Raw genomic sequence first — 25,544 nt, forward strand, 5'->3', positions numbered from 1 at the left:
GCAGACGCATATGCATAAATGATACAGACAGTTTAGAATAATATGATTTTAACAGCCTTAAAGGGGAAATGTTTTTGCAACCAAAACTACTACTGTTACTACAACTGTTAAGTCTAATAGTATACTTGAAGGCTAATGAAGTGGAGTAAAAGAAAAACGCAGTGCTCTCTTTGAAAGGTATGAAGTATGACGTGTCTCAAAATAGCTAAAAATACTAAAGAAAAAGGTCGATAGGTTTCGTGAAAAGATTTCCATCAGCGCTTTTCTTGAGTGGACGTACTAAGTTACTTTCCATTTCAAATAAATATTTTGTTTGACTGAAAACGAAACGACTACACGAGCATTTTTATGTCTATAGTTGACTACAACTCCCAGCATGATCATTTCAGGCTTGAGTGCGTCCCAGCCAATCACAAGCCTCGTAGATTTATGGCAGCTAACTGGGGCACGGGGCCAGCACGTCTAGCCAGCTCGAAGTGCCACGACTTCACAGCAGACCACGGATTCTCCAGCGGAGTGAGGGGGAGAGCACTGGGAAAAAGCTAGTTAGCTAGATATCTGGATAAATAGATAGCGTTGCACAGTAGTCATTTCATCCAACAGTTACAACTCTAAGCTTTTTGCCCTCTCTCCATTCCTCTTGAAGCCAGCAGGCGTAGCAACATCCTTGAGGTAACGTGAAGTGTGGGAGCCTTGGAATCTTTTTAATTCATTTTAGCCAGCGTTAGCTAGCTTGGGAAGCTATCTACTGCTAACTCTTGAGCTAACTACTAGTACAGAAAGACAGCCGATTAAAGTTATCTAAAATAATTTAAGATTTGTTTCCCTTACTAGCTATTTAGTTTACTGTTTTAGTATAGCTTCTGGAGCGTAGTTTTGTAACTTAAACCGACACTATATCATAATGTGTAGGACGATAGCCAAGTTCATTGATTCATAGTGTTAGCCAGAATGCTAGCTTGCAACTAAAGATTGAAAGCCTTTCACTTAGACATAATTGCAGGATTGCACAAACTATTTGTTTTAATGTATGTTTGAATGGATTTCAATGTAGAGTGTATTTAAGTAAAATCTTCGATGCTTTTTTTTTTTGTTGTGGTCTCACTATTGTAATTATAGTATTAGTTTGATATTAAATGTATGGTCTTGGAAATTCTTGGAAGTCGATGCTTTTGTTTTATAATAACGCAAGGACTTGTGTGCACGTACATTTCTCATCCATACAGTATGTCCGAAACTACAAGTAATGAAAGACAAGTAATGTCTTTTTTGAAGGAAAGCAACTGTATGTATTTACATATTTTTACGTCCACGACTTAATAGATTTTAATTGAGGTAAAGACTATTCCATGCTTTAATGCACCTCCTGTAGGTATCATATTGCCCATGAATGAAGGCCAGATATTTTAGACTTAGAGGTTATGTAACTGTTACACACACTAGTAAGTTTCATCTTAAAGTTATATCTCTTATGAGCCTTGAGGTGCAGTTTCATCTTCAGAAAGTCCCCCAGAGTCCGTTTTCTTGAAGTCCTGTTTCTCAGTTTAGTCATAGTGTAGATGCAATGACGTGTGACATCACAGATAAGGAGGCAGAACAAACTCTTCCCTTTTACTTCTTGCTATTAGACCCGGCCATGGACTCTGTTTCGATTATGCTGAAGTAGCTCAGCAGTTGTTTTAAACCAAGTAACATTGTCCTTATTTGCATTCATTATTATATATATATATATATATATATATATATATATAATATTATATTATATATATATATATTAATATTATATATATAATATATATATATATAATATATATATATATATATATAATATAATATTATATATATATATATATTAATATATATATATATTAATATATATATATATATATATATATATATATATATATTAATATATATTTATTTATATACATTTATATATATATAAATATTTATTTATATACATTTTTTATATATATATATATATATATATATATATTATATATATATATATATATATATATATATATATATATATATAAATAAAAAAATTTTATATATAATATTATATGCAAATCTTCATATTAGTGTATATATACTATAACTATAATGTCTACTCCTTACACTGAAATGGACATTTTTCAAGTGTTTGATTTAGTTTCTAAACACATTTTCTGCATTTGTCCTGTATGAGATTTAACTAATGAACTAATTTTTGAGCTGCTGCGATTTATCACACAGTTTGCTGTTAAGATTTGCTGGTCTGCATTATGTAGCCAGCCTCAAGGTAAAAGTTTATGGGGATAACAGTGACACCTTGAGGCTTTTGAAGGGAAAGACTGGTTGTTCTCCAGATATTATTAATCACAATTCTATCACATAAACTGCTCTGTTAATAAAGCTGCTGTCAGCTTTGGCTTACCTTTTGATTTAGTATATTAACTTCTTTCTCCCCACTTTAGAAATCCCTGGTCCTGGTTGTTAACAGCAAGCGGTTGATTTTAGAAAGATATTTATTTTTGTGTTGACTGTATTGACAAGTCTGCCTCTCTCTTTTCTTTTAAGGTCAACTGAAATTTAGCAATGGATATCTATGACCCCCAGACCCTTGGGATAATGGTGTTTGGTGGATTCATGGTGATCTCTGCTCTCGGGATTGCTCTTGTCTCCACCTTCTCCATGAAGGAGACTTCTTATGAGGAGGCCCTGGCTAAACAACGCAGAGAGTTGGGTAAGATACAGCCAACTCGCTCTGACAAAAAGAAGAAAGACAAAGTGTCTGAGAAGAAAGGCCGTGGAAAGAAGAAAGAAGAAAAGCCCAATGGAAAGATCCCCGAGCCTGACCAAATTCAAGAGGAAGTTATTGAGATGGCTGCTGCCCCAGTTGTAGCTGCTGCTCCTGAACCTGCCCCTGCTTTTGAGGTTACGCCAACTGCAGCCCCAGAACCAGCAGACGCCCCGGCAACAATTGCTGCTGAACCAAGCCCTGCTATTACTGAGCCCTCACCTGCACCCTCACCTAAAGAGAAAAAGAAGAAGAAGGTGGCTAAGGTTGAGTCAGCCTCCACCCAAACAGCCCCACTCGTGGCTGCCCCCGCACCAGCCAAATCCTCCGCAGTCCATGCATCAACCCAGGCCCCTGTGTCTGCCCCAACTAAAGCAACCGTCCCATCCTCTGCTTCTGCCCCAGCCAAGTCTGCCCCCGCTTCAGTTAAGTCTGCCCCCGCTTCAGTTAAGTCTGCCCCCGCTTCAGTTAAGTCTGCCTCCGCTTCAATTAAGTCTGCCTCCACTTCAGTTAAGTCTGCCCCTGCGCCAGCCAAGTCTGCTGCAGCCAAGTCTGCTACAGCTCCAGCTAAGTCTTCACCTGCTCCATCCAAGACTGCCCCAGTGCTGGAAGCTGTCACTAAAGATGTCCCAGTGATGGCAGTGCCCCCAGTGGGATCTCAGCAGGCTCCTGCTGTTGCAGGAAAAGTACAGGAGCCCAAGAAGAAGGCCTCCAAGAAAAAGGCTGAGCCTGGTAAGCAGATTTGTTTCAGAAATATCCATTTATCTTTTTTTTTTCTTTTATCATTTTGTAACTGCATTGTATTTTAGAAATAATAAAATAAGATATCTCATGTTAGAGTTCTGTAGTTTTGAAGTGGTCTTTGAAGATGTGAAAAAAATGTTGAAATCTACATGTAAGTTGCAGCATGGGAAGAGAATAATACTGGCTCATTAGTCTCAAGAGCCTGATTGTGCTTGACCAAGGCTCTGACGGGTATCTCATAACCTGCAGTTTCGAGTGTGGCCACTACGCTAAAATCACAGCACAGATCTAAACTATCTTTAGGTACTTGGTAACTTTCTCTCTGTCAAATTTCAATATTCTTGCACTGATTTATGGGGCTTTATGAGCAAATAATAACATTTAAAAAAGTGTGTTTGGTCTCGGCTAAGCCCCCTGCCAGATGTCCATTCCTGTTAAACCGTTCATGGTTTGTTGGAGGACTGCTGTTATGCTTGGCATGTAGTTAGGGCCTTTGTGGTATCCACATCAGTGCTTCTGCGAGTCTCTGCAAACATACTTGCCCACTAACTATTCTCTGCATATCAAAGATCAAAGCCACTGAATTCTATCAGTACATTATTACACTGAAACATCATTGTTAAAATTAGCCTTCTCTTTGGAAGTGGAAGTGGTTGTCTGCGCAGGAAGTACATTAGCCATAACACTGGTGATAGTGCTCTGACTTAGATGTTTGGAGTTAGAGTGGGGTCATGTCTTGACAGATGAGTCGCACGTCTCATACACTCACTATCTAAGGCAGTAATACCCTGTCAGTACTGATGAACTTCTAGGTGTGAACCTGTGGAAAGTAGTGCCAATGGCAGTTGTGGGTAATGTCTGGCACTCAGCTCTTGAGGGCATAGAGCATGCCAGCTTGTCCAAACACCACTGCCCTGTTTGGTTAACTGACAAAGGCTCTCAGTGCCCTGACAATGGGTATGGAGGGGAGTGTGCTTCTCCCCTGCCTGAGGCTTGTCTCCGCCTGGTGCCACAGTGCCCCATCATTTTGCCATCCAAAGCTGCCCACAGCCCCAGACCCAAAAAGGACAAGTCGCAACCTTGTCCTTCTCCTGTGGCAGTGTGGGAATCCAGACTTTACTGAGACAGCCTAATGAGCTTTAAAACATAAACTAACCTCTGAATTCCTTATCTTAAGGCACGGTGTTGTGTGTTTTTATTGAAATGTTTTGTTTTTACCTCTTTAGTGGCAGAGATGGATTCTGCCGATGCTCCGCTGTACCTGCCCTACAAGGCTCTGGTGTCCACCATCAGCAGCATGGTGTTCAGTGAGGGAGAGGCCCATAGGCTCATCGAGATCCTGTCTGAGAAAGTCGGAATCATTCAGGACACCTGGCACAAGGTAATGGACTCTGCAGTCAGTGATTGAAGACAAAGACACCCGTTAAACTAGCTGGAGTGCACAGGCTCACTGAATGCATATGAGACGTGAATGGAGACCCACTTCATTTATTTTTGCCGTCTTTCTGTGTACGTTTTCAGGCCTGTCAGAAAGGAGACCCAGTGGCCATGCTGAAGAAGCAACTGGAGGAGAGGGAGAAACTGCTGGCGGCAGAACAAGATGATACCTCTGCAGCAAAGAACCGTATCAGAGAACTCACCAAGGTTAGATGTCTCTCAGGTCAATAGAGGTTCACATGGTGCCATTTTCTAATATCTATCTCTAGGCATGCTGGCAGCCCTATGAGACTCAGTACTCATTACATTAGAACACCCAAATTGTTAGATGGGTGAAAATCTTCAATTCTTTTTACCATTCAGGCATAAAGTGTAGTTTGGCCTGAAGGTGGAAGCAGAGGAAAAAAGCCCTGAAGTTACCTAAATTAATAGGAATACTTCTCAGATGAAAGAGTATTTACATTTGGATTGCACTTGTCTTTTGTCCTGAAGGTGGCACTAGAGAACAGTGAATGAGGTGACTGCAATACAAAGACCACATCCACTAAGAAGCATTAAGTGCTCATAATTGTATTTCATGTAATGTCTGTGTCAGCCTATATGTGGCAGTGCATGAAAGGGTCTATCTCTAGGGTCACAGGGAATTTTACAGAATTAATTTTTTTACATTTCTTTTCCCGAACCAAGCTTTGAATAATAAATGTGTCATAACGTTGGCACTAGAGGAAAAGCCATGGTATCTGAAGCTCTTTTGCTCTATGGCCACAGACGTATTGCAGTGAATTAGGTTAAAAACAACAGAGAAATTTGGTTCCTTATCGGTTCCTAAACAAGCACACTGTCTCTGGACTGGGTGGCACTTCGCAAAGCGATACATTTAGTTTTTGTTTTGTCTCCGCACTATGAGAAGATTAGTAAGAGTCGCGAGCACAGTAAACCGTGTGCCATGGACCACAGGTTCTCTGCTCCGCCACAGCTGATTGCAGTTAGGCGCTTCAGCCTCTCGCTCTCTCTTTCGCTCCACAGCGGCTCCGCTACTCTTATAACAGCAGTCATCATTCTCAACCCAGTCGTATGTTTTTCTCCAACACGCAATGAATGTTACGTAACGTTTCAACTCGTATTTTGTTTATATTGATAGCCGGTCTGTCGTCTGTAGGCCTATGAAGGTCTGAATTGTTGTTTAGCAGTGACGTGATCAGTTGTAGTTACAGCCCGATGTATGTTAGAACCAGTCTGTGTCACTTCGGCAGTTTTCAGTGTAACAGTAGGGGAGATTGGGGGAAATTGTAACTTCTAAAATTGCACCAATCAGAACTCATTTGGGAATGAAAAATGTAATGAACAGATTATTATTGAATCATATTATTTAATAACGGCAATCAAATTGAACGGTTTGCAATTAATTTACAGATTCCATAAACCCTATGAAATTAGTTTTTTCTCTCTCTCTGTGAAATAAGCATGTGACCTATTTTGACCCCCTCAAAGAATTGAAATCAAGAACTGAAATCAATGAGCAGAACCAGAATCGTTAAAATCCAAACGATACCCAACCCTACAGTGAATCTGAATCTGCTCTCTGACCGTGCCGTCTGTTTTTCAGGAGCTGTCTGCTGAGAAGTCCAAGGTGGCCAGTGTGGAGACAAGGCTGAGTTCCCAGCTGAGTAAGAGGGAGCAGGAAATGATTGCTCTGCAAGCACGCATGCAGGCCAGTTACCAGGACCATGTAGCGCAGACCCAGGAGCTCAATGCAAAGGTACATTCTCAAACACAAATCCTATCCTTCAGATGAGTACATTGGAGTTTGCTATGTGTCTTTTTATTGCCCAACTGGCGATCGGAGTGCTAATTAGAAGTGACAATGTAGTTTTTCCTTTTTTTGTGAATTAGTTGTCTTGACAAGGATTTAATACACCTGTTCAACATGACGGGTTCATTTAAAAAACTAACTTTTAAATAATTTTACAGAACGTCAGCCTGCAGGACCAGTTAGATAAAGGTCCCAATGCCCAGCTGGTCCGTCTACAGCAGGAGAACTCCATTCTCCGTGACGCCCTCAACCAAGCCACTAGTCAGGCTGAGAGCAAGTGAGTGTTTCCATGTAGCAGTAAATGAAAAGCAGTGGTTCATACTGACATGCATTTAACTTTTTTATACTGAATTAAAGTGACAATTGAAATTCAAAGGTATGCTTGGAGTACCAACCCTGAAGATTGGCTCATGTTTTCGTGAGGCGTTTGTCCTGACTCTTTTTCCCTGCGTCTCTCCTTCTGTGTCTCCATCTTTCACTCCGTCCTTAGGCAAAACGCGGAGCTTGCCAAGCTGCGTCAGGAATGCACAAAGTTAACCAAGGAACTCGGAGAGAAGACAGAAAATCTGCTTGCTGATGAGCACGTCAGGAAAGGGCTGGAGGCCAAGGTCTCCGCTACTGAGAAGCAGCTCTCCCTACTGCAGGTTGGCCTGTGGGAACACCACATTATCTTTTATTATAAATGACATTGGACATGATCAAGTTTCCACATGGAAACAAATGTATTCCATCTTTTTTTTTTCTTTTCTTTTTTTTTTTCTTAGTGCTCTTGTTTGAGCAGCCAGTCAGTTACAGAATCTCTTTCAAAATGCATGTGTAGACCTTTCCCACATATCCCCCAACCCTCTAATGTTATGGGAAGTTTAATAGCCTTGTAATCACATAGCCGAGGGCCGGACTGGAATGTAGCCATACAATAATGGGGCTGCAGGGAAAATGCTTCTCAGCACCAGCTGGAATGTGAGCAAGTCCAAGCACCTCTCCTCTCCAGCCCTCTGTATCAGGCTGTGAAAGAGCAGAAAACACAGTCGCATGGTATTAACACGTGACTTTCAGACATGAAGTACATCCCTGTCTTACATTATCTGTTAATTTTCCGTTCTCATCTATCTATCTTATATATTTCTATATATATCTTGTGTATATATCTATCAGCCTACGCAGTCACTCACTGATGGAATGCTGTTGGTCTATTATGGGTTATGTGGAGCAAGTGAGTCAGCACTTCCTGACAGTCAAGTGTTCATTTAGTTTAATCATTTACTAACATGCGTCCTCACAGTTGTTCAAACATATTATGCAATGGCTACATTAGACATGCTCAAAGGATGCAAGGTGAATCTTTGCTCATTTCTTTGACTTGCAGTTTAGCTCCCTTTGTGAAATGTGCTGCTGTTCTCTGCATTCTGTCGTCAGCAAATATAATCTGATTTGACTGAGTGTCGTAGAAGCTCTGGCAGGCTAATCATCTCAAAACCCAAAAAAGTTTGAATCGCTTCCACCAAGAAATGTTCTTAAAATAAATCCCAAACAACTTGTTAACTGTTAAAATGTCTTCTCTTTTTTTATTATACACAACTTCGAGCCAAATAATATTCTTATTGTCTCATAAGTGGATTATCCATGAATTTTCTATGGGTGAATGTGCCATATAATATTTTAAAATAAATGCTCTGATATTGCCTGGTGACTCAAACTTGCCAAAGTGAGATCATTTTGTGAAGCTTTGCTACCCCCTGCTGTTTGACACATATTGATCAATGTTGTTGTCAGGCCGGCCATGTGGAGAGCGAGCAGGCGTTGCAGAGGAGAATGGAGGAGGTGTGCGAGGAGCTCAGAGCAACACAGAGCACAAACAACAGCCTGCAGGCCACTTTGGACAACGCTCAGCAGGACAGCAGCGCACTCTCAGGTCAGAGAATGGGGCAATGGCATCTTAATGTTTACCAGATGTGAAGGCTTAGGGGTTGGCATCTTGATAGTACAAAATGAAAATGGGAACCAGTGGATATATCCCAGAATTTAAAATATAGACTAAGTTGTGAGTGTTTGGTTTTGTCCCTGCAGAGTTTCAGGTGCGTATTGGGAGTTTGGAGGCTGAGATCAGTGAGCGCTCTGCCCAGGTGGATACCCTCACTGCCCAGCTGGAGGAGACACAGGCAGAAAAAAGCCAGCTTGTACAGCAGGTGGCGTCCATCGACGCACTGCTGGAGGCCAACCAGACCAAAAAGGAGGATGATTTCAATCAGGTAGGACAGACTATTTTCAGTTTGACTTTTCTGAAATGCGCTTTGACCACACAGTCACGCTTAAGGACTTTTGTTATGTCTGACTCAGCAGGTGAATGCTGCAGAAGTGGAACAGCTAAAGCTCATGTAAGTGTTTGAGCCTCCTTTCTTCAAAAGGCAACATCAGATCCAGAGCTGTTCCATGTATTGATTGAAATGCTATGTCCCCTCTGCAGCCTTCAGGAGAGAGACAACCAGTTGAACACACTCGACGAGGAACTGAAGCAACTGCAGATGAAGCAGGAAGCTGCTGTAAGTGTTGCAAACATCTGCTGTTAGATTCAATAGTATCACTTCTCGATTTAGAGATGTATATTTTATTCATACAATTGTGTACAGTGGCACTGCTAATCACAAATAATCTGCTGTTCTAACAGGAGAACACTATTGTGGAGCTCGAGCAAAGAAATAAGAGGTATGGTGCTTTTGATTATGTGTTTGACTCTAATCTTATGGATTTTCCACACCTCTGCTCATTGATAGTTAATCCAAATTGTTTGCCTTTTTTTTTTGTTTTAGTGAGGATGACAGCCTTATAACATCACTTCAGGATGAACTTAAAAACCTGAAAGAAGAGATGGTGCAACTTAACAACACACCAGTAAGTGTACCGCTCGATGCATAATTCTACTACTAGAGGTGCCCTGCAGAATAAAAGACTTATCTTTCACTTATTTGCATGTCCACTCTGTTTCAGCAGTCAGATAGCTCCACAGAGCTGGGACTACTACAGAACAGGTAAATGAGGAAGATCATTCTCACATGATGTTAGGTCTGTTATAGAGCTCTGTTTTGACTGTTTCGGTTCTTTGGCTAGCCTGACTGAGAAGGATGCCCTTGTCACATCACTACAAGAGGAGCTGAGAGAAGTGAGAGAAAAGGCGACCATTGAAGCAGTAAGTCTGTCTTAACACACTAGTGGCTTCTAGAGACTGCTTAACTCTTAATCACCTTCCTGATTATGTCATTCATTGTTTTAGCAGAGCGTTGCAGCAGAACTGACAGCATTTCAGACTGAAACCAAAGAAACCCTCCAGACACTCTTCCCACAGATACCCGTAGAGACAGAGCAGGTAGGAAAAAAAGATTTCACAAGAGGACTTGCTGAATGATCTTTTATTCTAATGATTTTGCTGAACTGTAAAATAATGTGCACATGAATTAGTTGTGTCTGCTCTTCTCCCGTAGTCTAACTGGTTACAAGCATACACACAGAAAGCTCAGGAGGCGCAGAGCCAGCAGAGCCAGGAGTCTCAGTCAAGCACAGCATTGCCTGTAAGCCACAATTTTATACACTTAGCATATTCTGGTTTGCAGAAGATATACCCCGCAGAGTGAGTTCTGAAAGTGTTTTCTTTGTCTCAGGAGTTGCTCGAGAAACTGAAGGAGGCCGAGGAGAGCCATGTCTCACTGCAGGCTGAATGTGAACAGTACAGGACAGTCCTGGCTGAAACAGTAAGTGATTGGGAAACTAAGTTGTGTGAATATGGGATACATTTATTCAGCTCATTTACTCCCGTTTCCCTTCTCCTTCAGGAAGGAATGCTGAAACATCTGCAGAATAGCGTGGAGGAAGAAGAGCTGGTATGGAAGTCCAAGATGGCTAACTTGGGGGAACAGCTGAGTGTGGTAAGTTATAATACCTCCTTGTTCTCACTATGACTTGGACATTTTTTCACCATGTGTGGGTCCCCCTTTGTTGTTTTTAAAACCTCACAATAGTCCCTCTCACACACAACCAGGCTTTGGAGAATGTCGGCAAGCTGGACGCAGAAAACCAAAGTGTAGAACAGGTGAGGATTTCTTTTCAACACTCTCTTTAAAATGCCCTCTTGATGTAAGCTAGCGGTTTACAAATGTGTGCTGCTACGTTAACAAGTTCACTTTGGTTCTCGCTGCAGTTGAAGGAGCAGATGATGCTTCTTGAAGCCCAGCTGGAGAAGCAGACAGACAACCAGGGAACCTCAGAAGAGATGGAGCAGGTACATGAACAGGTTAAATCTACAGATCACAGCAACCTCGCTGGAACTGGCACAGCTACTAAAAATCATTTATATTTTGCATTTAAAAAGGTTGACTTGCATATTATTTGCATTTACATTTTTATCCTTGACTTAAATCTATTTTTTTTATTCAACTCTTCTGTATTGGTGTCTATTGTTAGACTAATATATCGCACACAATAAGTCCCAAATCGTTTTTTGTTTGACTTTTGTTTGTTGTTTTCTGAATCTGGATATTTATCGTAAAACTAACGACAATAATTTCAGGGCCATTTTCTATCCTTTTTGTCATTGATTTAAATAATATTATTTAAATGGTTGTTAAATTAATTAAATATTATCGCAATAGTCGTCAATGTAAATAATTAGCAGTCTGACTTACAACATTTAAAGGTATCAACCTCTTGTGGTGCGTTCTAAACTAAACATGTCTGACATCTGTTCATTTCTATGCTGCATTCTGTAATCAGCTGACGCTGCAGCTGTCGGAGAGTCGGAGCCAGCTGGATTTGGCCCAGAAGGAGGCCCAGGCACACAAGGAGGAGCTTGCACAGGTGACTTTACTGACTTAGCCTGCTTTCCCATCCTCCAGACAACAATATTTTCCACAGTCATATTCCAGTGTTACTGAGGTGCCGATGTCATGTCGAGGAATTTCTGGAAATCCCTTTTTTAATCTACACGACAACGAGCTACGGTGACATGGCACAGCGATTCTTGGATGGGGCGGTTATGTAACCAGTGACGGCTTCCCGTTTCAGGTCAGAGAGCAGCTGGGCGAGGTCACGATGCGGGCTCAGCAAGAACAGAATGGCCCAGCTGAGGCTCAACCAAGTCAGGTCAGGGTGCAAAGGTCACAGGGCACCCTTCACTTCCTGTCAGAGAGTACTGGACAGTGACTTGGGACACTTCACCTAAGATCTATTTGTTTTTTACTTACTTTATCAAATGAGCCTCGTTCAAATTTGTATCAAAATAAACGTGTTATTGATTTGTTACTCCGTATTTATTAAGTTGTGTTCTATTTGATCCGGCGCAACTCGTGGTTGAACCCATGTCCTAAATCAAGGATGTGGACGCGGTACACGGATACCGAGTAACACGTGATACTGACAAAGTGCAGTATTTCCAGTCTGTCCAGTATTCCTCCGACACGGCGGCTGTTTATGCTAATCCCTGTTTGCGTTGACTGAGTGGACGTAACCCTAACCACTGCTTTCTCCTCATCTTCAGCAGCATGCTCTTGTCTCCTTTTGTTTTCAGATGTTTGTACGATTCTTAACATCTACAGAGCGTTTGTGTTACTTATCTGAAATAGTCTGAAACTAACTTGGCACACAGTTATAGTGTGTGTGTGTGTGTGTGTGTGTGTTGTGCTGCTTTGGCACAAGAATGTTTGCATACAAGCCATTTGTCTCTTTGTGTATTTATTGTGTTTTTTTCTTTTCTTCCATCAGTTTCAGAACGAGTCGAGTCAGACAACTGAGAAGCTGCACGGGGAGGTGGCACAGAGGCAGCAGCTTTCAGAAGAGTTTGTGCAGGTAGCAGACATTGTTTATTGTTGCGTTAGACACACCAGAGAGTGACAAATAAACTCTGTGGATGACTTCATTGTGCTTGTTTGTTGTCAACCTCTAGGCCCAGAAGACTATAACAGAACTTCAGGCTCAGTTGGATCTTCTGAATGTTTCTGCAGAGTCACCACAAGCTGACACAGAAGATGTCGCGCAGCTCACGGTGCGTTAACTGTGATTAATGCTTTTATCAGTCGTGGATTTTTCTGAATCTCTTTCCCTGCAGAGTGTCTGAGTTACAGATAGTCCTGCTCCTAACAGGAATAAAATGTACACCTCAACGTCATAGTTAAAAGTGTGAATCAGAAGTTTTACGGGTCACCTTCAGTACAACTAATCTCCAACTGTGTCATTGAACAGAACTTTTGTTTTCTACAGCAGTAGCTCTTTGAAGCACTCATCCTCACTTATGTTTAGGAGGCTCAAGTGTTCAATATTAAACAAGACCTTATGAAAAGATATATAACCATGAATTTGAGCGATAATTCTCATTGTTATCTTGCTTATTTTTACAGTAGCAGTTAGATTAAATTTAATACAGCCGTTTTATTTTGAAATGTCCTTTCTCAAAGTCCGTTTTTACCTCACACAGTTTTTCCTTATGACAGTTCATTTCCTAATGCTAAGTTTGCATGATGGTGCTGTGAAATAAACAGATTTAGGAGAACAATTGAAAGGACTTGTGAAATAATGATACCAATGAGCTGAGCTTTAACCTTTTACAGGAGTTTATTTATTCCATGTTTTATTAATTTAATATTGAACAGATCTCCTCTTTGCTTGATGCTTTGAAGTAATGTTTGCTACTGTGCTGTTGCAACAGGAGCGCCTGGAGAAGGAGAAGAAGCTGTCCAAAGACCTGGGCCAAGCAGCCACCAAACTCCAGCAGCTTCTCAAAGCCACTCAGGAGCAGCTGACCAAAGAGAGAGACACAGTGAGAACACTACAGGAGCACCTGGAAGGCAAGGTTGAGACAACTGATGTGGTAAGGCTACACATGCACTTCTAAGCTTGATGTGTTTCTGTATGCTTGGCAATTTTAACACTATATTTCTGTTTTTTCAAGGGAGAATACGTGGAGCTGAAGGAAGGAACTTCTGTCTGAGAGGAAGTTCACTGAAGACACTACAAAGAAAACTGCCAAATAAGCCTTATGAATACCATAGTTATGCATTCCAAAACTTTCTTTCTTGTACTGTAGTTGATTGCATTTGTTGCAACTGTAGGAATCAAATGTTTGATATTATGAACATTTCAAAGTAAGATTAGAGGAGATGATCCTGCTACAATCTTTATTGAAACCCACATTCCATCAACAATTCTGGCTATGTCAGAAGTTATTTATCCCCCTGCCTTATATTCTAGACATTTTCCCCATAGTTCAGTGTTAAAAAGGGAAAGCGATTGTACGTCAAACGTACATCAACCTGTGCAATTACTTTGTATGTCTTTTCTATGTGGTTGAATGATGGGAACATTTTATGGTTCAATGTTTCATTACCTTTAGGGCCTGCTTTCCTCTGTAGCTGGCTGTCAATTACACACATGGAATTTGTATGTATGAATAAACTACAGTGTAGCTCTATATAACTCCTGTTCAGTGTCTGTGTCGCAGTTGCAATGAGTGCAGGCAGGAAGCAAAGTCAAAGTTGGCTATTGTGACAGTTTCATATCCGGTGTGCATCAAATGATAAATCTGCAAGTATGTGCACTCTACATGGGCTTCATGACACTTGAAGTTTAAACTATCCTGCCAGGGTAAAGAAACTGTGTAGGGAACAGTCTTGGTTTCTGACAGGAAGTATTACTATGCAGCAGCAACATCGCAGAATACCATCAAAGGTTTATAAGTTTAACTAATAGCGACAATCTTATCCTTGTAAAAACATGTCTAGTGTTTTCTAACGCCTGCTGAAGATGTGGCATCGCATTGCACACAGGGTTCAGGTTGCATCATTGGTTACACACAAGGAAGTATATTACAAGGTGGAGTTAGTTTGAGAGCCTCTAAACAGCCATGTATGGCTTTGTTTTGGGCATGATCTTTGTCTGTCATCCTCCCCCTCCTGCCCAACACACCCACTATCTCTGGGGGGAAAGTGGAGGAGGGAAAACAAGCGACACTAAATATAACTTTAGTCCTTAATTCACAATGGTGATATGCAAAATTAAACTGCCAGGTTGAGGTAGCACTCAAGCTGGTTTTGGGTATATAGGATAGACATGCAGTGTGTCTACACACACACTTAAGTGGCTTTCATGTCATTACAACCTGCAGTAAAAATGCTAGGCCCAGGAAAAGATGTTAACAGTTCGATGCCATTCCAGTTTATGCTAAGCTAACATGCTGCTAGTTTCAGCTAAATGAGTGGTTTCAAATTTCTCTTGCCAAGAAAGTGAATAAGGCTACTGGTCTCTCAAACTATTCATTTAAACACTAATGGAAATGCGGTTTGTGTTGCAAGTGTGAAATAAGACAAGTAGCCTACTATACAATCTGAAGGTGTGACTATTAAAGGCAGATCCTGTTTGTCATGGCTGCAGTGATGGGATATGAATGAAGTGTAAAATAAAAATGTCTGAGTCTAAGCAACTGCTAATTTCTTTTACAACTAAACTTAAAGCTACCTGCTGTTTGTTAACGGTTTTAGAGTCCCATAAAAGTACTATATTTATTATGGACAATAGCACTTGGTTTAACTCAAGCGACACCTTAAAACCTGGGTTAAGCCCAAAGTCATCACGCTTATCCAGAAACTCTGGCCTCCTGAGTCAGACACTCACAGGTCCGAGGTTTCTTAAGGGAGGGATAATCCTTGTGGTATACATCCTGGTGCTAAGATCACCCCCAGCTACCTGTTAATTATATCCTTCATCCAGACTTGCTTCAAGAGTAAAAATAAAAAATGCGCACACTTGCACAATCAGTTGAATTGAATTTATTAGACAATACTCAGTGAAACAACTGCTGCATTTTCACTTTGTAAAAGTTGTACTATTTATAGGCGTTTATCAAAGTGTAACAGTCAAGAAAAACAGATCATTAAGCATAGTATGGGTATGTTAAAGTGTGAATAAAATGAGATCTGAACAAGTGATTTCACAGCCAAACTGGTGTGACTGGACAGTTATAGAGCAAACGCATCAGGTGCTTGTTTTACAGGAATCTAATGCCATCCGGAGCCAAAACCTTCCCTTTAAGCTTTGTTGGACCAATTGAAAAAACAAAGTTGATCTGGAAACTTTGCTAGCATCACCTCAAATCCCATTAAATGTACCTTTTTATGAATCAGGGGTAAGACAGTTTGCTTAATGACCAGTTGCACAGTGGCCCTCAAGTTTCAATACTTTATGTTTTAGGCGATCTGTAAAACAGTCCTTGTCCATATCGTCAATGCCGTGTACCTCCATGGTATGCTTGACCCCTGTGGAAGAAATATGAGTTACTTAAACAGGGGGAACATCAGTCAACTTAAACTCTAATGTTATGAATGTCTAGGAAAGTCTAATGCGATTTAATAAAATTGAACGAAGCAGAAGAGAAACTTACCCTCTACAATCTTCTGAATTGCGCTTTTTGAGCTAGCATACTGCATTCTACCTTTCATTTTTGCACTGTCAGGAGCCCTGATGGAAGAATCATCATTAGCCAAGTGCCACACAGATTCACACACACACACACACACACTAATATTGCTCGTCCTTTACAGTGTGAAGTTAGTTGAGGATGCAGATGGAAAAATACAGTCAAGAGTAATTATGTATAATTTAATTCAACAACTTACCACATCATAAAGACCAGTTCCTCTTTTTGAATATTTTCCTTGATTTCAAAGTGGCAGTCATACAGCACGTAGCGGCACTGGTCACAAAGCAGCAGAGTCTTGAGGAACTTGAAGACATCATCCTGGTCTTCCAGATCTTTTTGCCGGTAGATTTTCTCCACTTTAATTTCTGTGTCGATGTGAAGTAGCACGATTCTTATACGTTCCTTTTCGTCATCCTCAGTTTTCACTACTTTCATTGCGTTGAAGATTTGTTTCACTTCGTCTGCAACTTTTACTCCAGACGCCTGTTTAACAAAAAGGAAGAAATTACATAATTAACACAAAGACAATCAGAACCTGGTGTCGAATCAAAATGTGTGAATTGCTCCACATATTTTAAGTTACAGACAGATCATAAGAGAACCTCAGACATTATTTTACAATTGCTTTTGCAACTTAGACTCAACTTAAGTTTCACACCTGACAAGAACCATATACGTCTTAATAAGAGTAGATGCATTCAGATAGTGACACAGGAGCACATGGACTCCCGTATCATTTCAAATCATGGGTTTAAGAAAGTTCAGCATTTCCTGTAAAAGGAGAGAATAACTATCACAGTATGGGCACTGGGTGAGATTTAAGTCTTGGCTCATGTCTGAGCAGACTTTGTTCACTTGTACTTTGGCTTTGAGACAGAAAGCAGAACTGAAAGATGAAGAAACAGGAAGTTCTTCAAAACTAAACTTTGGAGAGAAGCGTTAACACTATTAAAGCAACTCAATGTGCAAACATTCTACCAGCTTTTCAGCAGGAACATGCAATGGGTGTAGCTTCCCTATGAATATGAAGGCCTTGGCTCTGTCACATTCCAGTCATTGTGGAACAAGTTAGCACAAGAAAGACCGCCCCAAGGGATTCTCTCAGAACAAGTTTGAAGCACGGACAAAGCTCCCTCCATTTTAGAGGCTAAACCACACCTTGAGCATGCTCTTTCAAACATTTAACTATTTTAACTCAGCAACACCCCTCAATGAAACATCACAGCTTACATTCTAGATATAATGACAACCAGGCTTCACTGTTGCACACAGTTTTTACATGTATTGTTAAAATGAGGATATGTCACCTCAAAGGTTCATCATCTCTACATTGCATGTCCTGTGGGGCTCACAAATCACCAAGAAGAAGTTGTTAAATGACACAGCACACATCAATCCAGCCAAATACTTTGTGAAAGCTACTCACCATTTTGCTTCTGATGTGTGAAGGAAACAGGCAGTAGAGAAGAAATGGCAGTAGCAGTCAAAATGCTGAAGGGTCATAAGGAAGCAGAGCAGGTTGACTCATAGAGGAGGAGCCGGGGTAAATGAGCCCATCTTCAACAGTAGGCCCACCCCCCTCTTCTCAGGTGTGTAACACACTTTCAGCTGCAACCTCAGTATTTGCATTTATTCACATTACATTTGAAACCTAAATCACACTGTATTGATGTGCTTCATTGTCTTGCACAGTACTAAACATTTTGTCACCCTTTGCATAATCGACTTTGATAGAGGTAAAGATTTTCCTTTTTAGGGAAAATCCCAGGTGAGCTTGAACCAGTCATCGGTGGGAGCGGCACATAACACCCTATATGGAGAACAAACCTGTCCACATATTTAACACATCTGCTGTTGAGATGCACCTCATTGGCCTTATAAGGTAAAAGATAGGATGAGTTGCTCAAGTTATGTCAAAAGGATTTATCCATCTACCTACGGAAAGTGAGACATTACGCCTCCATTAGTCATAGTCAATAGTTAGATGTACAAAAACACGATTGCTCAACCTTACACTAAACACAGCAAACATTCCACAGATTTACCACCTAACAGCAATTTGGACGTTATGAACTTCAGGTGTACATTTTGATTTGTCAATTTTTTAGATGTTTTTTTCTCCAGTCATGTTCTGTGAAGACTGATAAGTCAGTGCAGTTTTTATGATTCACAAAAAGGGACTCCAGTCACGACCAGGTTTTTTTTCTTCTGTTTTTCACAGGCCCTAGGTCATATATAAAAGGAGAGTAATGTATACATACATGACATATCGGAAAACTGCATTGATTCAAAGAGTAAATAGGCAAAGATCCAATCCCAGGTAAAAAAATAAAATAAATAAAATGCATTTAAAAGAGGTGAATTGAAAATAAATAAGATAATTACATGTCCGTGTTAAGAAGAATAAATCTGGAACTTCTTTGTAGTTCAGGCGTGTAGCTAGAGATTAGGGGTCCAATTCACAGGAGGGGAACCTTGACCCCAACCAGTTTGGTTGCCTTTTTCCAGTGGTGAAAAGTAACTAAGAACATCTACTAAGTACCATAACCCTTAACCAGCTGCAGCATGAAAGTGTTATTCATGCATCAATAGTTTGTATTCAGTAATGTAAATATTTGTTCTGAATAATTTAAAATTCATGTCAGTCAGAAATGAAAACTTGTGAGTAAAGATTTTAGAATATTTGGGGATCACACACAGACACAAGGGATTTTCTCAGCTTGTGAGGCAAAATGTAAAGATTTGCAATGCAATGCAATCCTGCTGTTTGCTGTAACATCATGCTTTTGTTGGAGGCTCTAAATACCTCTAAATACCAATGCCAAAAAAGAATCAAGTTCTGGTGTAAACTACTGAACTAGCTTATTGGCAAACGGCACAATAATTGTCTTCATCTTTTTTAGATGATACATAGTTAAGGTCCTTTTTCAAAACTCTACTTTTGATTGAGCATGTAATGCATAATAAACCTTTCTTCCACTGTGACTATTTTTAAATAGAGATTCTCTGCTTCAGCATCACAGGGGCTTTGCTTCCTCTGTGTGGATCAGTGGTTTACAGAGTCAGAGTCCCGCCCCACATCCGGACTAGCTTCTGTTCCAAAAAGCAGACTGCCTAAATGTCAGCACATGTCAAAGCTTGCCTGCTAACACTTGCATTACAAACTCAGGAATCTGTGACTTCTTAAGAAAAACTGAAATATCATGTATATATGTCAAATAGTTGACAAACTGTTTGGCAAAAGTATGATCCTTTGCTCCAGAAAGCTCTTTTTTGGTGGACTAAGGGTTCGTTTTTATTTTAGGTTTATCATCATAACTGTGGTAAGGCCTGCCTGCCAGAGCTAATGGCAGCCTTTTCAAAGTAGTAAATGGAGAAATACAAGCCTAAACCACACAGAGCAGGAAATGGCTGCTGCATAACTCTGTCAGTTGAAAACTTCATGCAGCTGCAAGCACATTGTGAGTTTGGCCACAACCCAGTCAGTAACGTCAAAGCAGCAAATCCAAATCTATGAGAGCTCTGACATCTACTGGTAAATTACAAATACTGAATTGGCCATCTGCGTTTGCATTGTGTTACATGGGATGTCCAAATATGTTGCACTCTGTGGAGATTGACACCATCTGCCACCAAATACAAGAGCCGGTATTTGCCTATGTATGAACAGTTAAAGTTGTGCTGCAAAATTCTTAAAGAATGAATAAGACAAACTATGGCAAAATATGAACTTCTAAAGGAAAATTATTTCTTTTTATGTTGACACTTGTTTCCTTGGGTTTTGGAAAAAACGGAACAATTATATACAGTGTTGTCATTAACATACGAGTATCGTTCTTACCTAAAATAGTTTCTATATGCGTCTGGAACTAATTTAAGATTACATGTATTAAAGGAAATAAAGCAAATATTGATCATGTCAACATAATTTCAAGTGAAAAGGCTTATATAATGTTTCCTCCTGCATGCTACAATATACTGAAGCATAATAATTTGGATACGATGTCAGACGGCCCTCCATAGTCCTGTGGTCGCATTCTGACCCGCTGTAAAGATCTGCTCCACCTCTTGTGCACGCTTTAGTGCCCCTTAGCAAGATAAAGGCTTCCTCAGTTTGTCAGGCATCCACTGATGAAAGCTTCCTTTGTAAGGATAAACCTCTGTTGCTTACTGAACTCTGAAGATGCTTAACGGGCTAGGTGGCGTAGCTCAGCTGCATAGACCCTCAGCTTTTCTCCCTCCCCGCGCATTCTCTGGTTAAACAGTCGCCTTACTAGTCGACCCACTGGCTGGATCACCAAATTGTATTTATATGCCCCATGCTATAACTTGGGGGGTCAGTTATGTCCATCTCTGAAAAGTCAAACAGAAATCTTATAACCTCCCCCTTGAAAGTCACAGCCAACCGGACTGCACTCTCAGTTTTGTGCCACTGATTGGCTATTAGCTGGAACTGTGTCCAGTATGTCTCCCAATTAGTAATGCCATCGTAATGTCCCACTTTGATTTGGTCTCTCCTCTGATGGGCTGTGGCTGCTGTAGCTTGGGAGACACCAGCTGTAGCTGCAGTGTGGCCTTGTGTTAGAGCAGTTGTCTACAATGCAGTGGAGTGAGGGTGATTGTTGGGGCCCCTGTCAGTCCAGCTTGCTATAGTGGGACTGTTTTGTGCTACTAGCCCGGTCCCTGGTCTTGCCTGTTGTGAGGGAGCTTGTGTATTAACAATGGTTAGTCGCTAAACTAACATCAACTCTTGGGGTGCAGGGCTGGGTGGCAATGGCCATGTAGTTAGCCTGATTAAAGTCTCAAAGTGCGAAACCATATCATCCTGGTAGTTAGCTTCCTCAGCCAATGGGCTATCAAAACCAGACTGTGGTGTTTAGTAGATGTGCGCAGACTGACTCTTTTCACAGAATTGGTTCCTATCACTAACGTTTAGGGGTAGCTACTTTGATGGAGGAATAACGATGAGGAGGCAATGTGCGTTTGCTAGCTCAACGGAGCCCAGATTTATTACCTTGCCGCAGCAACAGCTAACCCGAGGTTGAGGTGTCCCCGGTAAGACAACTAAAAACCTGCCGCTTCTCTGAACTTCACACACAATGTAGCAATTTACACATATAACCCCTTTGCCCCTGGAGCTACTTCTCAGCCAATTACCCACTATGGTGGACACCTCCCTCAATAAAACCACAGCAAAACAATACACATAAACAGGAACTTATGCTCGTCTTCTTACTGCTGCTTTTTTGTTTGAAAGGCAGGACAGCTCGCTCGACTTGCAGATGTTCTCAGCTTGTCATCCTTGACAGATTCTGCGTCTAAACTAGCTATCATATATCCGTCTCATTCGACAACATCAACAAGCATAACACCCAGCAATCATTATTACATATCTCAATATGTCAAAAATAGCAAAGAAATTAAGAAAGTATTATTTCAGTACTTGAATCTTTTTTGTTTTTATGGTTAAAGTAGGCTAGAATAAGTAAATAATTAGGTTTTAAATGATTACTGACATTTTTGTTTTTTAAGAAAAGAAAACTTCCCTTTAACCTTTCTTGGACCAATTAAAAAAGCACAGTTGATTTAAAAACTTTGCTATTATCCTCTCAAATCCATTCAAATGTACCTTGTTATGAATCAGGGGAAAGGAGGATTGTTTATTAACCCGTCACACAGTGGCCCTCAAGTTTGAGAACCTTATGTTTTAGGCGATCTGCAAAACAGTCCTTGTCCATATCGTCAATGTCGTTTACCTCTATGTTATGCTTGACCCCTGTGGAAGAAATATGAGTTAATGTTATCAATGTCTAGGAAAGTCTAATGCGATTTAAAAAAAAATGAACGAAGCAGAAGAGAAACTTACCCTGTATAACCCTCTGAATTGCGCCTTTTGAGCTAGCATACTGCATTCTACCTTTCATTTTTGCACTGTCAGGAGCCCTGATGGAAGAATCATCATTAGCCAAGTGCCACACAGATTGTTACTTTAACACACACACACACACACACACACACACACACACACACACACACACACACACACACACACACACACACACACACACACACACACACACACACACACACACTATAAGATTAGCTCTCAAATACATGTGAGGATTTTAGCAAGATAATATTGCTCGTCCTTTACAGTGTGAAGTTAGTTGAGGATGCAGATGGAAAAATACAGTCAAGAGTAATTATGTATAATTTAATTCAACAACTTACCACATCATAAAGACCAGTTCCTCTTTTTGAATATTTTCCTTGATTTCAAAGTGGCAGTCATACAGCACGTAGCGGCACTGGTCACAAAGCAGCAGAGTCTTGAGGAACTTGAAGACATCATCCTGGTTTTCCAGATCTATTTGCCGGTAGATTTTCTTCACTTTAATTTCTGTGTCGATGTGAAGTAGCACGATTCTTATACGTTCCTTTTGGTCATCATCAGTTTTCACTACTTTCATTTCTTCGAAGATTTGTTTCACTTCGTCTGCAACTTTTACTCCAGACGCCTGTTTAACAAAAAGGAAGAAATTACATAATTAACACAAAGACAATCAGAACCTGTGATCACTTATCCTTTATCCTTAGACATTTGTATAAAATTGTCATAATTATCGTATGAATTCATGAGTTATGGCCAAAAACAATGTTTTGTCAGGTCTCAGTGACCTTGACCTTTGATCAAGAAAATCTAACAGCTCTCCCTTTAGTCCACGTGGACGTTTGTGCCAAATTTAAAGAAATTCCCTCCAGACGTTCTTGAGATATCGCGTTCAGGAGAATGGAACATACGGACGAAGGACGTACATCCGGACAACCCGAAAACATATTAAACAAATGCAGTTGCAATTGTTTTTTGAACTGTCTTGTCTTAACTTAAATTTCACAGTTGGGTTAGAGTTATTGTGAATGACAATGAGAACCATATGTCTTAAGAGTAAATGCAAATGGATGGATTTCATTTAAATAAAGTGACAGCACTGCATCTACTCCATTATCAGTTTAATCATGGGATTTAGTTCAGCACCAATTTGGCATTTAAGTGTCCAAATTCATGTAAAATGAGAGAATGATAAACGATTATTCCATTGATGAGATTTGAGCCTTGACTCATGTCTGAGCAGACTTTGTCCACTTGTACTTTGGTTTTGAGAATGAAAGCAGAAATTAAAACATCAAAAACTTTTGAGAGAAGAGATATTAGATGCATTGCATTAGGTGCACTTCTACTACTGGTTCCATACAATCAAAATTTACAGTCATCAAAAAAAAGTCAACTACTAACTAACTGCAGGGCAAAAATACGTGAAATTCGACCAAATTGCTAAAGCCGGTCGTATAACACTGCTATCGTATGTCTTTATGTGGGGTGTCAGCCTAAAGATTACATTAGCCATCTTTGTGTTTACTGTGAAACTTGCTGGGGGCTGTACGATCCCTATAACACTACATTTTGATAGTTTGACCCACCTTCTCAGTCGGACCCTTTTGGGTCCCGAGCTTGGAGAAGGGAGTGACGTCAAGGTAAACAATACAACCATAATATTTCAATATTGTAAGTCTAACCAATACAATTTGGTATTTTAACGTTAAGAAGCAAATAACTTGTACTAACCTTACGAGTCTGATTACATTAGCTAGTTAGCGTTAGCACAACAACAACAGTAATGTAATAATTTCAGAAACATTACCAAACCTTATAAGTTACAGTTATATTGAAATATTAAGGTTGTATTGTTTATCTTGGTGGAGGTCAGTAGGCTACTTCATTTATTAACGATAAGCGTGATAAATCAATACACTGAAGCTGCCCAGTACTAATCTTTAGGCCACTCAGCAGCTCAACTGGAGCAGTTGGTGGTAAGATTCAGTGGTGGTAACGAGGGAGGGGCAAGCCCTGTTTTTCACTTTCTTCACTGTCAAGCTCACTTCTCTAACCTTTAGGCCAAAGCTAAACTCTTTTTTTTTTTTTATATATATATATTTTTGGGCTTTTCATGCCTTTATGATAGTGAAGTGCAGATTGTGAAAGGGGGAGAGAGAGAAGGGGAATGACATACAGCAAATGGCCACAGGTTGGACTTGAACCTGTGGCAAGGACTCAGCCTTTATATATGGGACGCCTGTGCTACCGATTGAGCTACCGGGACGCCCTAAACTCCAATTCCTCAAAAGGGGATATGGCACTTCATTCATCTCTACATCGCATCCCTGTGGGGGACATAAATCGCAAAGAAAGCCACTTCTTCGTTCTCTGTACTGAGGGCAGACTGGAGCTACAGAGACTCACTATCACCTTCTCGAGGAACAAATGGTATTACCAGAGAGGTAGTCCCCTCTGTCAGACGGAACCTGTGGGACCTGGCATTGACAGGCAACAGCAACACAAAGTTTGCAGTAACCCGGGATTAGACCATCAGCGCTTTGTCTAAACTCGAGCTAACCGTTGCCACGCTGTTTCACCGGGCTGCCAACAGCTCTACACCAGACGAAACAGCCTCCCGGTGACTGTGAGGGCGAAGCGAGGATGCGGGTCGTTTTCTTGTTTTTGTCAGATGGGCCGGCACTAATCAGTTAGCATGCTCATTTCAGTAGATATCACATAGACGTCTTTGTTCTACTAGCTTTAGCCAGCAGTAACATGCCATGGGTGTTGTCACATTCCAGTTATTTGGAACAAGTTGGCACAAGAAAGACAGATTCTTGTTTTCTGTAACGCCCTGATCACATTCACAACTGGACCTGCACAGTACTGTGCCACTGAACAGCTTCACAACTCCCAAAATTGGAGTTTAAAACAGTTTTTACATATATTGTTAAAATGCGGATATGTCACTTCAAAGATTCATCATCTTTAGAAGTTGTTAAATAACACAGCAAGTCAATCCAGACAATCTTTTGTGTGAAAGCTACTCACCATTTTGCTTCTGATGTCTGACTGAAACAGGGTGCAGATAGGAAATAATGAAGCAGTCAAGATGCTGAAGGATCATAAAGAGGGAGAGCAGGTTGACTCATGGAGGAGGAGCCGGGGTAAATGAGAACACTTTTCCAAACCTAACCTGTTTGGTGTGCTTCATTTTGGCTGGTGTGAAAGCTATCAATCAAACCCTGGTGTAACAACCAATCCAAAGCCTCTTGAAAAGGTGGGTCTCCGACCAACCACAGGTTTTTATGATAGAAGATGATTCTAGCATGATTTCAAAAGCTAAACTTGTACCGCCACAGAGGAGATGTGCCCGGCGAGGGGCATCCAGCTGTGCTTTTAACCGACTTTATGGACTTTGTCAGTTCATTAAGTCCAG

General features: G+C 40.6%; 3 protein-coding genes across 9 annotated transcripts; 1 reads left to right on the forward strand and 2 right to left on the reverse strand.

Moving 5' to 3' along the window:
* The first annotated feature begins 431 nt into the window (after positions 1–431).
* rrbp1a (ribosome binding protein 1a) lies at positions 432–14,231 on the forward strand. Of its 7 annotated transcripts, none has more exons than XM_029450092.1 (27): positions 432–672; positions 2,563–3,514; positions 4,753–4,907; positions 5,048–5,170; positions 6,570–6,722; positions 6,935–7,053; positions 7,267–7,420; positions 8,550–8,688; positions 8,844–9,025; positions 9,114–9,151; positions 9,241–9,316; positions 9,442–9,479; positions 9,584–9,665; positions 9,765–9,802; positions 9,882–9,960; positions 10,045–10,137; positions 10,253–10,339; positions 10,430–10,519; positions 10,601–10,693; positions 10,807–10,857; positions 10,966–11,046; positions 11,538–11,621; positions 11,829–11,906; positions 12,525–12,608; positions 12,706–12,804; positions 13,465–13,626; positions 13,708–14,231. In XM_029450092.1, the coding sequence occupies exons 2-27, from the start codon at positions 2,581–2,583 to the stop codon at positions 13,744–13,746; spliced, it is 3,351 nt and encodes a 1,116-aa protein (XP_029305952.1). In that variant the 5' UTR covers positions 432–672; positions 2,563–2,580; the 3' UTR covers positions 13,747–14,231. The 7 variants fall into 7 exon arrangements, with proteins under 7 accessions (XP_029305952.1, XP_029305953.1, XP_029305955.1 ...); XM_029450093.1 differs by having other exon boundaries at positions 10,048–10,137; XM_029450095.1 differs by having other exon boundaries at positions 9,117–9,151; positions 9,762–9,802; positions 10,048–10,137.
* Positions 14,232–15,564: 1,333 nt separating this feature from the next.
* LOC115020082 (cofilin-2-like) lies at positions 15,565–17,812 on the reverse strand. The gene is made up of 4 exons (XM_029449963.1): positions 17,657–17,812; positions 16,427–16,713; positions 16,192–16,268; positions 15,565–16,066 (listed from the first exon to the last, which is right to left on the reverse strand). The coding sequence occupies exons 1-4, from the start codon at positions 17,657–17,659 to the stop codon at positions 15,951–15,953; spliced, it is 483 nt and encodes a 160-aa protein (XP_029305823.1). The 5' UTR covers positions 17,660–17,812; the 3' UTR covers positions 15,565–15,950.
* Positions 17,813–21,709: 3,897 nt separating this feature from the next.
* Positions 21,710–25,228, reverse strand: LOC115020211 (destrin-like). Its single transcript, XM_029450168.1, has 4 exons — positions 25,157–25,228; positions 22,462–22,748; positions 22,097–22,173; positions 21,710–22,006 (listed from the first exon to the last, which is right to left on the reverse strand). The coding sequence occupies exons 1-4, from the start codon at positions 25,157–25,159 to the stop codon at positions 21,894–21,896; spliced, it is 480 nt and encodes a 159-aa protein (XP_029306028.1). The 5' UTR covers positions 25,160–25,228; the 3' UTR covers positions 21,710–21,893.
* Positions 25,229–25,544: the final 316 nt, after the last annotated feature.

This window comes from Cottoperca gobio, chromosome 15 (assembly GCF_900634415.1).
Source record: "Cottoperca gobio chromosome 15, fCotGob3.1, whole genome shotgun sequence".
NCBI lineage: Eukaryota > Metazoa > Chordata > Actinopteri > Perciformes > Bovichtidae > Cottoperca > Cottoperca gobio.